The sequence below is a fragment of the Salmo salar genome, unplaced genomic scaffold (genome assembly GCF_905237065.1).
Source record: "Salmo salar unplaced genomic scaffold, Ssal_v3.1, whole genome shotgun sequence".
In the NCBI taxonomy this organism is placed as follows: domain Eukaryota; kingdom Metazoa; phylum Chordata; class Actinopteri; order Salmoniformes; family Salmonidae; genus Salmo; species Salmo salar.
The window spans coordinates 32,999-45,602 of NW_025549015.1; the positions used below are offsets into that span (position 1 = coordinate 32,999).

Genomic DNA, 12,604 nt, shown 5'->3' on the forward strand with positions numbered 1-12,604 from the left:
TGAACCTAACCATAGCGCCAAAGGTGCTGCGCTTGATTTAGGTCGCCCAGCACACCGAGTGAAGTTTGTTGACTTGAGACTAGTCCACTTATCCGATTCTGTAATATTTGCATATATCGCGCCTTCTTGGTCTACTTCCACAGTGCCCACTTGTCTTGAGCGTTTTCAATTTAGCAACTTTGTCACTATATTAAGCGAGTTTTCAGACCCCCTCCAGCGACTTTTATTGGTAAAAGTTTTCAGGCTGCCTTTGGGGGTTTTGACACAGAGGGTTTCTATGATTTTTGATAGCATTTTGCGACTTTTCCCACTCAATTCTTCCGCAAACAACAGCGGGAGAAGCTGTCTGTGCAACAGAAGTCAGCAGCAACGACGCACTCACATGCTGCGTTAACGTGCTAGTTGGAACGAGGAAACTTGGACATTTCCTGGTTGCACTCGTGTATAACTACAACCTATTAGCAAGTCGACATTTCCGAGTTTCTTAGTTCTGACTAGCACTTGAACGTGGCAACAATCAGAGAAGCATAACGTGTGGCGGAAGAGGGCGAAAACACGATGTGGGGTCCGCAGTTGTGCCGCATCAGGGCAAATTCGTGATGTGACGTCGTCGCGGAAACGGCAAAACGTAATCCAGCGTCTTTTAGCGACAAATCAAGGAGCCAATAGCAGTAATCACTGAAAAATAGTCGGCAATACTGCACGGTGTCAACGTGCTTTTCATGGTAGGATCGCGTAGTAAACAGGCAGAGGTGCGAGTGGAGCTCATTACTACTGAAGAATTATATGCACATTTCACAAGAAATCGCTGTTCGTTGAATGAAGCTTTACCGACTAGAAAATAATATGCATACATTTAGATGGTTAGCGGACCAGTTTAATTTTCAGAATACAAAAGAAGTTCAACATCAACCTTAGTGTCCCCTCTTGCGCAATAGATAGCGTCTGTCTATTTTTCACTGTGAAACTTGTTTTTTTATGCATTTCTCAGATTATGCTGCTGGTTTGCAAATCTAGGACAACGTGATCTCGAGGAACAATAAATCAGCTTTTTTTATCCATGGTGTTTGCAAGGTAAATCATTTTTTTAATGTTATGCATTTAAATGTGCAAGTAATGGTGAAATACTACATCACATGTGTGTCAGATGGCCCACAGCACGGTGTTTTACCTGTCATTATGGAGGATATGATTGCACTGTGAGCCAACGTTATTTACACCATCCCGTTTATTTCAATAGATTGTGCTGTTGATATTCTGCAATTTTTTGGGGATATACAAATGGCTGGTTACGTCACAGTTATGACACTAATACAGTATAGCAACAGTCATTAGGACAGAATACAGTGGAGCTATCCAGACGGCTTGTCAATGACATAAGGATAGGCAGCTATATATGGTGTATATATGGTGTACTGTAGCTCGTTTTCACAGGCTATGATGCCTTTGGCTTGTGTACAGTATTTACAGTGGCAGTAATATTTCCGTTATTTTAACAGTTGTAAAGAGATGGATGGTATCGGGAACACAATGCAGAAGAAGGCTGCGGAGCTCGAGCGCATGGCCGAGGTTCTGGTCACCGGAGAGCAGCTGAGGTAGGAGTGGCTGGCTCGAGCTGACAGCTCTGTGTGATGCTGTTCAAACTGTGTTGCGGCTTTTCAAACAAAGGCGTGAATTGTACCCATTCAAACCAACGCACAAATACAATACATTTTCTGCAATGCCAATGTGTATTGCGTTGTACTGCCCAAGTGCACACAATATGATCATTTTAAGTGTCAAAGGTTTTTTGCATCGTGAACTGAAAGCAATTCATTTATTCATTGTGGTGTTAATCCGAAGATCACTGCTGCTTGTTTTAGTGGAGAGAAGTAACACTTGCTATTTGTGGAACAACAGAGCACACACACACACACACACCCTTGGCCCATATTAGTGGTGCCTTAAAAAGCAAGATTGAGATAGCAGTGAGTGTCAACATCAGTGAAATGACTCATTATAATTGGCATTGAAACGTTTTATCACCTGTTGGGGAGTTGCTGTGTGTTTACAGATCTTTAGCTTCATCATGGTCAAATCACATAGGTCAGTCAATAAACTCAATGTCAGTGTTCCCTATCACGGTTAATCTTTGACCCTCTCTAAAATTGTCATTTAACTAGGGCTGTGATAATATCACTATCGCATTTTTTTCTATGGCAAAAATGAAAACAGGAAGCAGGCCAAACTCTTTGGTTCTTTTAAAAACCTGCTGTGTGTAAAATATTGTGCTGTAACTTTGAAAATAAATACATGTCTCTGAATAACAACGTAATGTTTTCCCTAAAGAAGTTAAATCCGCTTTATGTTTCCTTGCCACAATACTAACAAGTATTCTCCCGGGCCCTACTTTTAACCTGCCACAGCATGGCACAGTACTAGTCTGGTCTAGTTGGCATGTCTTTTAACCTACCACAGCATGGCACAGTACTAGTCTGGTCTAGTTGGCATGTCTTTTAACCTGCCACAGCGTGCTTCCGCAGTACTAGTTGGTTAGTTGGCATGTTTTTTAACCTTGGCACAGTACTAGTTGGTATGGAGCTGTTTTGAACCTGTTGTACAGCGCAAGGTCGCAGTACTAGTCTGGTCTAGTTGGTATGTCTTTCCTACCACAGCGTGGCACTACTAGTCTGGTCTAGTTGGCATGTCTTTTAACCTGCCACACTGCTAGTCTGGTCTAGTTGGCATGTCTTTCTCCCAACAAAGTAATGACCTCATGCTTAATGTAACAACGAACAGGAAGACTTGTCTCTAAATCATATCATTGACTAGAGGTCATCTGGGGACAGGCTGTCTGCCTCCCAAATGGCCCCCTGTTGCCTCTCTAGTGTATGGGAATAAGGTGTCCTGTCTTAGACATGCCGAGACAGATGTTGCTGGCTACTGGCTAGCACTAGTAGCGCTGCCTGGAATAATTGGTCACAGCTGAACATAGTGCACCTGCCCCCTTTGGCCCAGTTGAACAAGAGTACAAGACGTGCTGAAGATTAGCTAGTAGCTAATCGGCAGGTAGCCTAGTGGTCAGAAAGGTTGCTAGATCGAATCCCCGAGCTGACAAGGTAAAATCTTTTGTTCTGCCCCTGAACAAGGCAGTTAACCCACTGTTCCTAGGCCGTCATTGTAAATAAGAATTTGTTCTTAACTGACTTACCTAGCTAAATAAAGGTTAAATAAAATAAACATTATAACAGGACATAAGCCTGCTTCCTTGAATTCTGTAGGGTTAGAATGGGATTTTTTGACCCCTGGCTTTATAATTATAGTGAGGAAACCAAGCCATGTGGATTCATGGCAGTTTGCCCTGTGGGTTTAGGTTACTCGCTACATAGTGCACTACTTTGACGAGAGCCCTATAGGGCCTCGAGGCTCGGACTGAGCTGCCAAATCTAATCCAGGAGATGCTAGCCAGTAGTAGATTCTACAGAGATCTCTAATCCAGGAGACGGCTAGACAGTAGTAGATTCTAGAGACCTCTAATTCAGGAGACGCTAGCCAGTAGTAGATTCTACAGAGACCTCTAATTCAGGAGACGCTAGCCAGTAGTAGATTCTACAGAGACCTCTAATCCAGGAGATGCTAGCCAGTAGTAGATTCTAGAGACCTCTAATCCAGGAGATGCTAGCCAGTAGTAGATTCTAGAGACCTCTAATCCAGGAGAGACTAGACAGTAGTAGATTCTACAGAGACCTCTAATCCAGGAGAGACTAGACAGAGTAGATTCTACAGAGACCTCTAATCCAGGGAGACTAGAGTAGTAGATTCTACAGAGACCTCTAATCCAGGAGAACTAGACAGTAGTAGATTCTAAGAGACCTCTAATCCAGAGACTAGACAGGTAGATTCTACAGAGACCCTAATCCAGGCCTAGACAGTAGTAGATCTACAAGACCTCTAATCCAGGAGAGGCTAGACAGTAGTAGATTCTAGAGAGACCCAAAAGAGCCAGAGGAGCAGCTGTAATGAACAATGGCTGTTTTGTTATCTTTCTCCATTTAACATTATAGTGAATCACCCTGATAAACACAAGGGCTATTCAGAACACGTCTTGAGGAACATGCCTTTTATTCCTAGTTGTTCTTTAACTAATCTGCCGTCTAGTGGTTGTAGTGTTGTTCATGGGTCACTCTCACTGACCAGTCCAAGAGGCTACATAACATTTGCATTACTCCGCTTATGAACGTGTACTGTAGGTACACTTTGAGACAGTGTCCTTGTTAAGGTTAAAGGATCATTCATTTCGACATCTAGTTTCGCTTTTTGTTGGCCAATCAATGAGTTTTGTCTTGTCTGCCTCAACCCCTCCTCTCCTGCTGGATTTAGTTGCACATCTGCTGTCTTTCGTCATCTTCGTACTGAAAGAGGAGCCAGAATACACAAGGAACCCAGAGTGTGTAAAGAGTTCTTGTTCTATCCTGTCTGTCTGCTGAGGCCTGGGACATTTATTCAACTGTGCATTGAATGACCTGGACAGACACTCCAAATCACTCAGCCCTGACTCATTTATATGACATGCACCACCTACATAACAGCCCCTTATACATACTGAGGTATCAGATTCAAAAATGGTTAATCCTTCATTTTTAAAATGTTTCAGTTAGTTAATTTGTAATGAGGACACCTGTCAAATTTTATTGGAAGTGCACCACCTACATAACAGCCCCTTATACATACTAAGGTATCAGATTCAAAAATGGTTAATCCTTCATTTTTTAAAATGTTTCAGTTAGCTAATTTGTAATGAGGCCACCTGTCATTTTATTGGAAGTGCACCACCTACATGAGGACTTCTAAATCTCTTCATCCATCCTCCTCAGACCTGTCTACTTTATCCCTCCCTCCGTCCATCCTCCTCAGACCTGTCTACTTTATCCCTCCCTCCGTCCATCCTCCTCAGACCTGTCTACTTTATCCCTCCCTCCGTCCATCCTCCTCAGACCTGTCTACTTTATCCCTCCCTCCGTCCACCCTCCTCAGACCTGTCTACTTTATCCCTCCTCCGTCCACCCTCCTCAGACCTGTCTACTTTATCCCTCCCTCCGTCCACCCTCCTCAGACCTGTCTACTTTATCCCTCCCTCGTCCACCTCCTCAGACCTGTCTACTTTATCCCTCCCTCCGTCCACCCTCCTCAGACCTGTCTACTTTATCCCTCCCTCCGTCCACCCTCCTCAGACCTGTCTACTTTAGGGCATACAAACAGTACCAGTCAGAACCAGTACCAGTAGAAAACACCTACTCATTCAAGGGTTTTTTATTTTTACTATTTTCAAGACATCAAAACTATGAAATAACACACATGGAATCGTGTAGTAACGAAAAAAGTGTTTTATATTGTAGATTCTTCAAAGTAGCGACCCTTTGCCTTCATGACAGCTTTGCACACTCTTGGCATTCTCTTAACCAGCTTCACCTGGAATGCTTTTCCAACAGTCTTGAAGGGAGTTCCCACAAATGCTGAGCACTTGTTGGCTGCTTTTCCTTCACTATGCGGTCCGACTCATCCCAAACCATCTCAATTTGGTTGAGGTCGGTTGATTGTGGAGGCCAGGTCATATGATGCAGCACTCCATCACTCTCTCCTCCTTGGTCGAATAGCCCTTACACAGCCTGGAGGTATGTTGAGTCGTTGTCCAATCGAAAAACAAATGATAGTCCCACTAAGCCCAAATCAGATGAGATGGTGTATCACTGCAGAATGCTGTGGTAGCCATGCTGGTTAAGTGTGTCTTGAGTTCTAAATAAATCAGTGTCACCAGCAAAGCACCATCCAACCTCCTCCATGCTTCACGGTGGGAAATGCACATGCAGAGATCATCCGTTCACCTACTCTGCGTCTCATAATGACAGTGGTTGGAACCAGAAATCTCAATTTTGGACTCGGTCTTATGTCCAGTGTTTGTTTCTTGGTCCAAGCAAGTCTCCTCCTTATTGGTGTCCTTTTTAGTATTGATTTCTTTGCAGCAAATCGACCATGAAGGCTTGATTCACACAGTCTCCTCTGAACAGTTGATGTGTCTGTTACTTGAACTCTGAAGCATTTTTTGGGGCTGCAATTTCTGAGGCTGGTAACTCTAATGAACTTATCCTCTGCAACAGAGGTAACTCTGGGTCTTCCTTTCCTGTGGTGGTCCTCATGAGAGCCAGGTTCATCATAGCGCTTGATGTTTTTTGCGACTGCACTTGAAAAAGCTTTCAAAGTTCTTGGAATTGACTGACCTCCATGTCTTAAAGTAATGATGGTCTGTTGTTTCTCTTTGCTTATTTGAGCTGTTCTTGCCATAATATGGACTTGTTCCTTTACCAAATAGGTCTATCTTCTGTATACCACTCCTACTTCGTCACAACACATCTGATTGGCTCAAACGCACTAAGAAGGAAAGAAATTCCAGAAATTAACATAAAAAGCACACCTGTTAATTGAAATGCATTCCAGGAGAGAATACCTACAGTGCAATGCTGTCATCAAGGCAAAGGGTGGCTAATTTGAAGAATATCAAATATATTTTGATTTGTTTAACACTTTTTTGGGGGGTTACTATATACTTCCATATGTGTTATTTCATAGTTTTGATTTCTTCACTATTATTCTACAAATGTAGAAAATAGTAAAAATAAAAAATCCTGACATGAGCAGGTGTATTCAAACTTATGACTAGCACTGTACCTACATAAGGAAACCATAACACAATCCTAATTCATCCATACACATCCTCCTCAGACCTGTCTAACTAACGCAGTACTGACAGATGTTCTACCCGCTAACACTTTATCTGAGGAACAAAACCCACTAGGTTACACAGAGGCTTCATAACACATTGATAATCCATACACACTGCACTCATTAGCAGAATGCTCTGAATATCCTCGTTACATAATTTAAAATGAAGGATATAAAACAAGTGTAACTTATTGACTTGAAAAGTAAAAAACAGCCTATACTGTGAGTCAGCATGCTGTTGTGTAACTGACTATCTAACATAACCACATGTGCACCACACTGTTTGTTGGCACTTCCTCTTGGTGACAACCACCAAGAAACTGGAACATGTGCTACGAATACACAATACATGTACATGCATGTCCTTCCTGAGAGAGTGAACATGGAGTACAGACGAGTGACCGAACATCTAAAGCTATAAGAGACTGTACATGCATACAGGGGGGGTGTAGACATAATATGACATTTGTAATGTCTTTATTCTTTTGGAACTTCTGTGTGTAATGTTTACTGTTCATTTTATTGTTTTTCACGTTTGTATATTATCTATTTCACTTGCTTTGGCAATGTTAACATGTTTCCAATGCCAATAAATCCCATTGAATTGAGAGGGAGAGCAGTATGTCACTAGGCTACATAATAACAAGTGTAAATACAGTTACAACACATGACGGAGAGAGAGGAGCTACACTACTGTATGTCAATAGCCTGACATTGTGGTGTTCCACAGACGATGTAAGAATAGCCTACATTACTAGCTGTAGGCCTAATCTTTTCCTGAACAAGTGTACTATAGTTACAGTATATGACGGAGGGGGAGAAGCTACAATTTGTCAATAGCCTGACGTTGTGTTTTTCAAACCACAGGCTGCGTCTCCATGAAGGGAAGGTGGTTAAGGACCGCAGGCATCACCTGAGGACGTATCCCAACTGCTTTGTGGCCAAGGAGCTGATCGACTGGCTGCTGGAGCACAAGGAGGCGTCAGACAGAGACACAGCCATCAAGATCATGCAGAAACTCCTGGATCAAAGCATCATCCATCACGGTAGGGCCTTTCTGACATGACCAGACACGTCTGGGCTGTGTTCATTAGGAACCAAATGGAAGGAAACGGGGGAGACATTTCCTGGACCTGTCCAATAAGAAACACTCTTCGTTTTCCATTGCTAAGCGTTTTGTTATGGTGCGCCCTAATTAATACTCCTCTGAGCTTGGGGTTTTCTGGGAACAGCCAGATCCTGCTTCTCTACAGACTTCAAATAAAATTGTATTCATCACATGCGCCGAATACAACAGGTGTATACCTTACAGTGAAATGCTTACTTACGAGCCCCTAACCAACAATGCAGTTTAAAAAAATACGGATAAGAATAAGAAATAAAAGTAACAAGTAATTAAAGAGCAGCAGTAAAATAACAATAACAAACCTGCTTCTCTACAGCCTTCTGACATGACTTCTATCTGGTTGTCATTCATTAGGACACTCAACAGAAAATGTTTTGCATCAGGTTTTTAGTTTTTCTGTATGCAGATTGTCCCTGCCTGTTTCAAACGTTTTGTTGTTGTTTTGTTTAGTACCTAATGTTCTTCCATTTTAATGTGAAGAGACAAATCCTCTGTCTCTCTCTAGTGCTGTTGGTTGTCTTTCTCTCAGCCAGTTTGGATGTAGCCTAGTACAAAATGTCTTGTTGGAGGTTTATGTATGTATGTATGTATGTATGTATGTATGTATGTATGTATGTATATACGTCAAGGATACACAGTGTATAGCTTCTGTCTGATGACATATGAGTTTCCAGAAAGCGGAGTAGCTAACATAACACTTTAAATTCAGACCTCACCACTCAAAGATCAGCAAAGTGCTTCATTTGGCAAATTTCGTTCACTTCAGAGGATTGACTTGGCACTGGGTTGTCGAGAGAAACGTAATGGCATTATTAACTACGAAGCTTTCGTGTAAACTCGCCTCTGTTTAGTGGGCTGGGAAAAGATGATGCCATTAGCAGTTAGCTAACTCAGCTCTGTTTAGTGGGCTGGGAAAAGATGATGCCATTAGCAGTTAGCTAACTCAGCTCTGTTTAGTGGGCTGGGAAAGATGATGCCATTAGCAGTTAGCTAACTCAGCTCTGTTTAGTGGGCTGGGAAAAGATGATGCCATTAGCAGTTAGCTAACTCAGCTCTGTTTAGTGGGCTGGGAAAAGATGATGCCATTAGCAGTTAGCTAACTCAGCTCTGTTTAGTGGGCTGGGAAAAGATGATGCCATTAGCAGTTAGCTAACTCAGCTCTGTTTAGTGGGCTGGGAAAAGATGATGCCATTAGCAGTGAGCTAGCCCTGTTTAGTGGGCTGGGAAAAGATGATGCCATTAGCAGTGAGCTAGCTCTGTTTAGTGGGCTGTTAGTGTGGGGATAAAGATGCCATTAGCAGTTAGCTAACTCAGCTCTGTTTAGTGGGTTGTTAGTGTGGAGATAAAGATGATGCCCATTAGCAGTTAGCTAACTCAGCTCTGTTTAGTGGGCTGTTAGTGTGGGGATAAAGAGGATGCAGTTAGCTAACTCAGCTCTGTTTATTGGGCTGTTAGTGTGGGGGATAAAGATGACACAATTGTCAGTTCACTAAATGTAAACAAACATTGTTCCTCTTTTTGTGTTGCAGTTTGTGACGAGCACAAGGAGTTCAAAGACATGAAGCTGTTCTATCGCTTCAGGAAAGATGACGGGACGTTTCCGCTGGACAACGAAGCCAAGGTCTTCATGAGGGGACAACGGATATATGAAAAGTAGGTTTTCTTTCAAGTGATAATATATTAGTTTATCATTCAATGAACCCAGATTGTCTTTTGATCTGTTGATGGGAGAGAGAAATTATATCCAGGGAAAAACCAAGTAAAAAGCTTTTACTCATTACAGCTTACTCAGATATACAATCAATGAAATATGTTCTGAACAGTTATTTTTAGGGGGGTAGGCATCTTGTTTGTGTTGTTTTTACCAGTCTAGTACATGGTGTTGTTCAGCAGGCAGGCGAGAGTGGTTAGAGCCTAATAGTTTCCATAGAAAACCCCCTCCTCAACCAGATTGATCTCATACAGTCACTCTGCCAGCTACAGTCATCTCTCTCTTTTCTCGCTCTCTCTCTCTCATGAGAAAACAAGTTTTGATCAGTCATGGACATAAAAGTGCTGAAAACAAATTGTCTCCCTGTTTAAAAAGAAGATGGAGAACAAGCTATGAAGGATACATACTGGAGTTTTGGTGCAGGTACAGCCAACTAGCATGAAAATAATAGTGTGATATTATCAAAACAATTCGATACAATATTTCGTCATTAATAATATCACTACATCAAACCCCAGTCGCCAAGAGGGATGAGTGGTCTGGAGTTGGCTTAGTGTGGGGTAGGCCAGTTGAGAACAAGTTCTCATTTACAGCTGCGACCTGGACAAGATAAAGCAAAGCAGTGCGACACAAACAACAACAACACAGAGTTACATGGAATAAACAAACGTACAGTCAATAACACAATAGAAAAATCTATGTACAGTGTGTGTGCAAATGTAGTAAGGTTAGGGAGGTAAGGCAATAAATAGGCCATAGTGGCGAAATAATTACAATTGAGCAATTAACACTGGAGTGATGGATGTGCAGATGATGATGTGCAAGTAGAGATACTGGGGTGCAAAAAAAGTAAATGCTTTGTTACAATGCGTTAACTGACTACTTAAATAGTACACTCCACTCATGACAGAGACAGTTGTTATTGTTATCCCTGTTGCCCAGAGAAAGTGTTTCTGTTGTAGTTCAGTGTGTTGATTAGTTGTGAACATTGTTTGGAAGGCGGTATGTTGAAATTCACCCTCAGGCATCTTGTATTGGCTGCTACTACCTAACTTACTACGCAGTAAGAATGCAAGTGTCTCTCTTTTAGTTTTTTCTTTAAGGCTGGCCTCCCTGCCCCCTCTCCTCAGGCTGGCCTCCCTGCCCCCTCTCCTCAGGCTGGCCTCCCTGCCCCCCTCTCCTCAGGCTGGCCTCCCTGCCCCCTCTCCTCAGGCTGGCCTCCCTGCCCCCTCTCCTCAGGCTGGCCTCCCTGCCCCCCCTCTCCTCAGGCTGGCCTCCCTGCCCCCCTCTCCTCAGGCTGGCCTCCCTTGCAGTTTTACATGCCTGCAGAATGTAGGTCTAGTGCCTCTCTAGTTCAGTAATATTGACTGTCTGTGTTGTAGCTATCTGCCAGCTCCACAGAAGCCTTCTTTGTGCCAGCTCCTGCTCCAGCTCCAGCTCCTGCTGCAGCTCCAGCCCCTGTGGTGGTTGGAGCCATCCTCCCCTGAGCTGTGTGTGGTGTAACAGGAAGACAGGCAGGGCCAGTGTTAGGGGGTGTATTTATGTAGTCACCATGGTAGAGGGACACACAGCCTGGTTTAGTGGAAGTATGCAGGCTACACCTCAGTCTTCACACTCACCAGACTAGAGACTGGGGCCACGATTCAAACAAGCACAGCTACAAACAAACTACCTGTGCAGTATGTGTGTGTGTGTGTGTGTGTGTGTGTGTGTGTCCTGGAATCCCTGCCCAAGTTCCCAGTACAGGAAGAGCTGTTGTATTGTTGTTGTGCACAGTCTCGAAGCAACGGGGATAAGTCAACGGGGACAATCTCAAGGCGATATTTAACCACCTTGTTTGACTGACTATTGTCTTCCTGCCTGAACAACCAGGGTGAAGATAAACTTTAGTTCCTGGTTGCCTGGTAAATGGGCCTATAGTGTTTAGAGGGTGGTGAACGAACACTTTGGAGAATCAACATTTCCTTCCACAACAAGCAGGGGTGGTCTCAGCCTGGGCGGTGGTAATGGTGGTGACTGCTTCCTCCTTCCTCCTTCACAAGCAGTTTAACCACGCCAATGTTTCCACATGTCTCATTGAAGGAGTTGGGGGAAGTCTACAGTGGTAATTAAACGTTGGAAGTCTACAGTGGTAATTAAACGTTGGAAAGTCTACAGTGGTAATTAAACGTTGGGGAAGTCTACAGTGGTAATTAAACGTTGGGAAGTCTACAGTGGTAATTAAACGTTGGAAGTCTACAGTGGTAATTAAACGTTGGGAAGTCTACAGTGGTAATTAAACGTTGCGGAAGTCTACAGGGTGGTAATTAAACGTTGGGAAGTCTACAGTGGTAATTTAACGTTGGGAAGCTCTACAGTGGTAATTTAACGTTGGAAAGTCTACAGTGGTAATTTAACGTTGAGAAGTCTACAGTGGTAATTTAACGTTGGGAAGTCTCCGGTGGTAATTTAACGTTGGGAAGTCTACAGTGGTAATTTAACGTTGGGAAGTCTACAGTGGTAATTTTAAAGATTGGGAAGTCTACAGGGTAATTTAACGTTGGAAAGTCTCCGGTAGTAATTTAACGTTGGGGGAGTCTGTGGTAATTTAACGTTGGGAAGTCTAAGGTGGTAATATAACGTTGGGAAGTACAGATGGTGGTAATATAAAGTTAGGGAAGTGTAAGAGTTCATCTGCTTTGGAGCAGCGAGCAGTGGCTCCCTGTTCCCAGGGTAGTACAGTATCCGTATCCTGTTATAATGTTAACGCTGGCTGTCACTGTCTAACTGCCCGCTTGGGATGAATAAAGTTTATTGAACGGAACACTCGAGTGGGAATGTGGACAGGCTTTTCTGTAAATCATTCAGTAGTGTAATCCTGCTGTGCCTGATTTGTTTTATATCTTGGTACCAGCCGGGTCTACCTGCAAACTTCTTATTTACTGTTCTGTTATAAGCACAAATAATGTTTTGAAGGAGGTTTTGAAGGATGGAGCTCAGACCTTGGTGTGATTCAGGCACGTGTTTAATCC

The 12,604-nt window shown here is 43.1% G+C and overlaps 1 protein-coding gene across 4 annotated transcripts; it reads left to right on the plus strand.

Moving 5' to 3' along the window:
* Positions 1-8: 8 nt before the first annotated feature.
* LOC123735058 (DEP domain-containing mTOR-interacting protein-like) lies at positions 9-9,571 on the plus strand. Of its 4 annotated transcripts, none has more exons than XM_045712957.1 (5): positions 9-23; positions 992-1,074; positions 1,500-1,595; positions 7,624-7,802; positions 9,412-9,571. In XM_045712957.1, exons 2-5 carry the CDS (start codon positions 1,061-1,063, stop codon positions 9,537-9,539), a joined length of 417 nt encoding a protein of 138 aa, XP_045568913.1. In that variant the 5' UTR covers positions 9-23; positions 992-1,060; the 3' UTR covers positions 9,540-9,571. The 4 variants fall into 4 exon arrangements, with proteins under 4 accessions (XP_045568913.1, XP_045568912.1, XP_045568910.1 ...); XM_045712956.1 differs by lacking the exon at positions 9-23 and adding an exon at positions 572-725; XM_045712954.1 differs by lacking the exon at positions 9-23 and adding an exon at positions 584-863.
* The last annotated feature ends 3,033 nt before the right edge of the window (positions 9,572-12,604 follow it).

What these genes read in the sequence shown, in the direction of transcription:
- LOC123735058 (XM_045712957.1), top strand. An exon ending in GTCACCGGAGAGCAGCTGAG is followed by an intron (nt 1,596 to 7,623) that starts GTAGGAGTGGCT and finishes TTCAAACCACAG; the next exon opens with GCTGCGTCTCCATGAAGGGA. An exon ending in TCAAAGCATCATCCATCACG is followed by an intron (nt 7,803 to 9,411) that starts GTAGGGCCTTTC and finishes TTTGTGTTGCAG; the next exon opens with TTTGTGACGAGCACAAGGAG.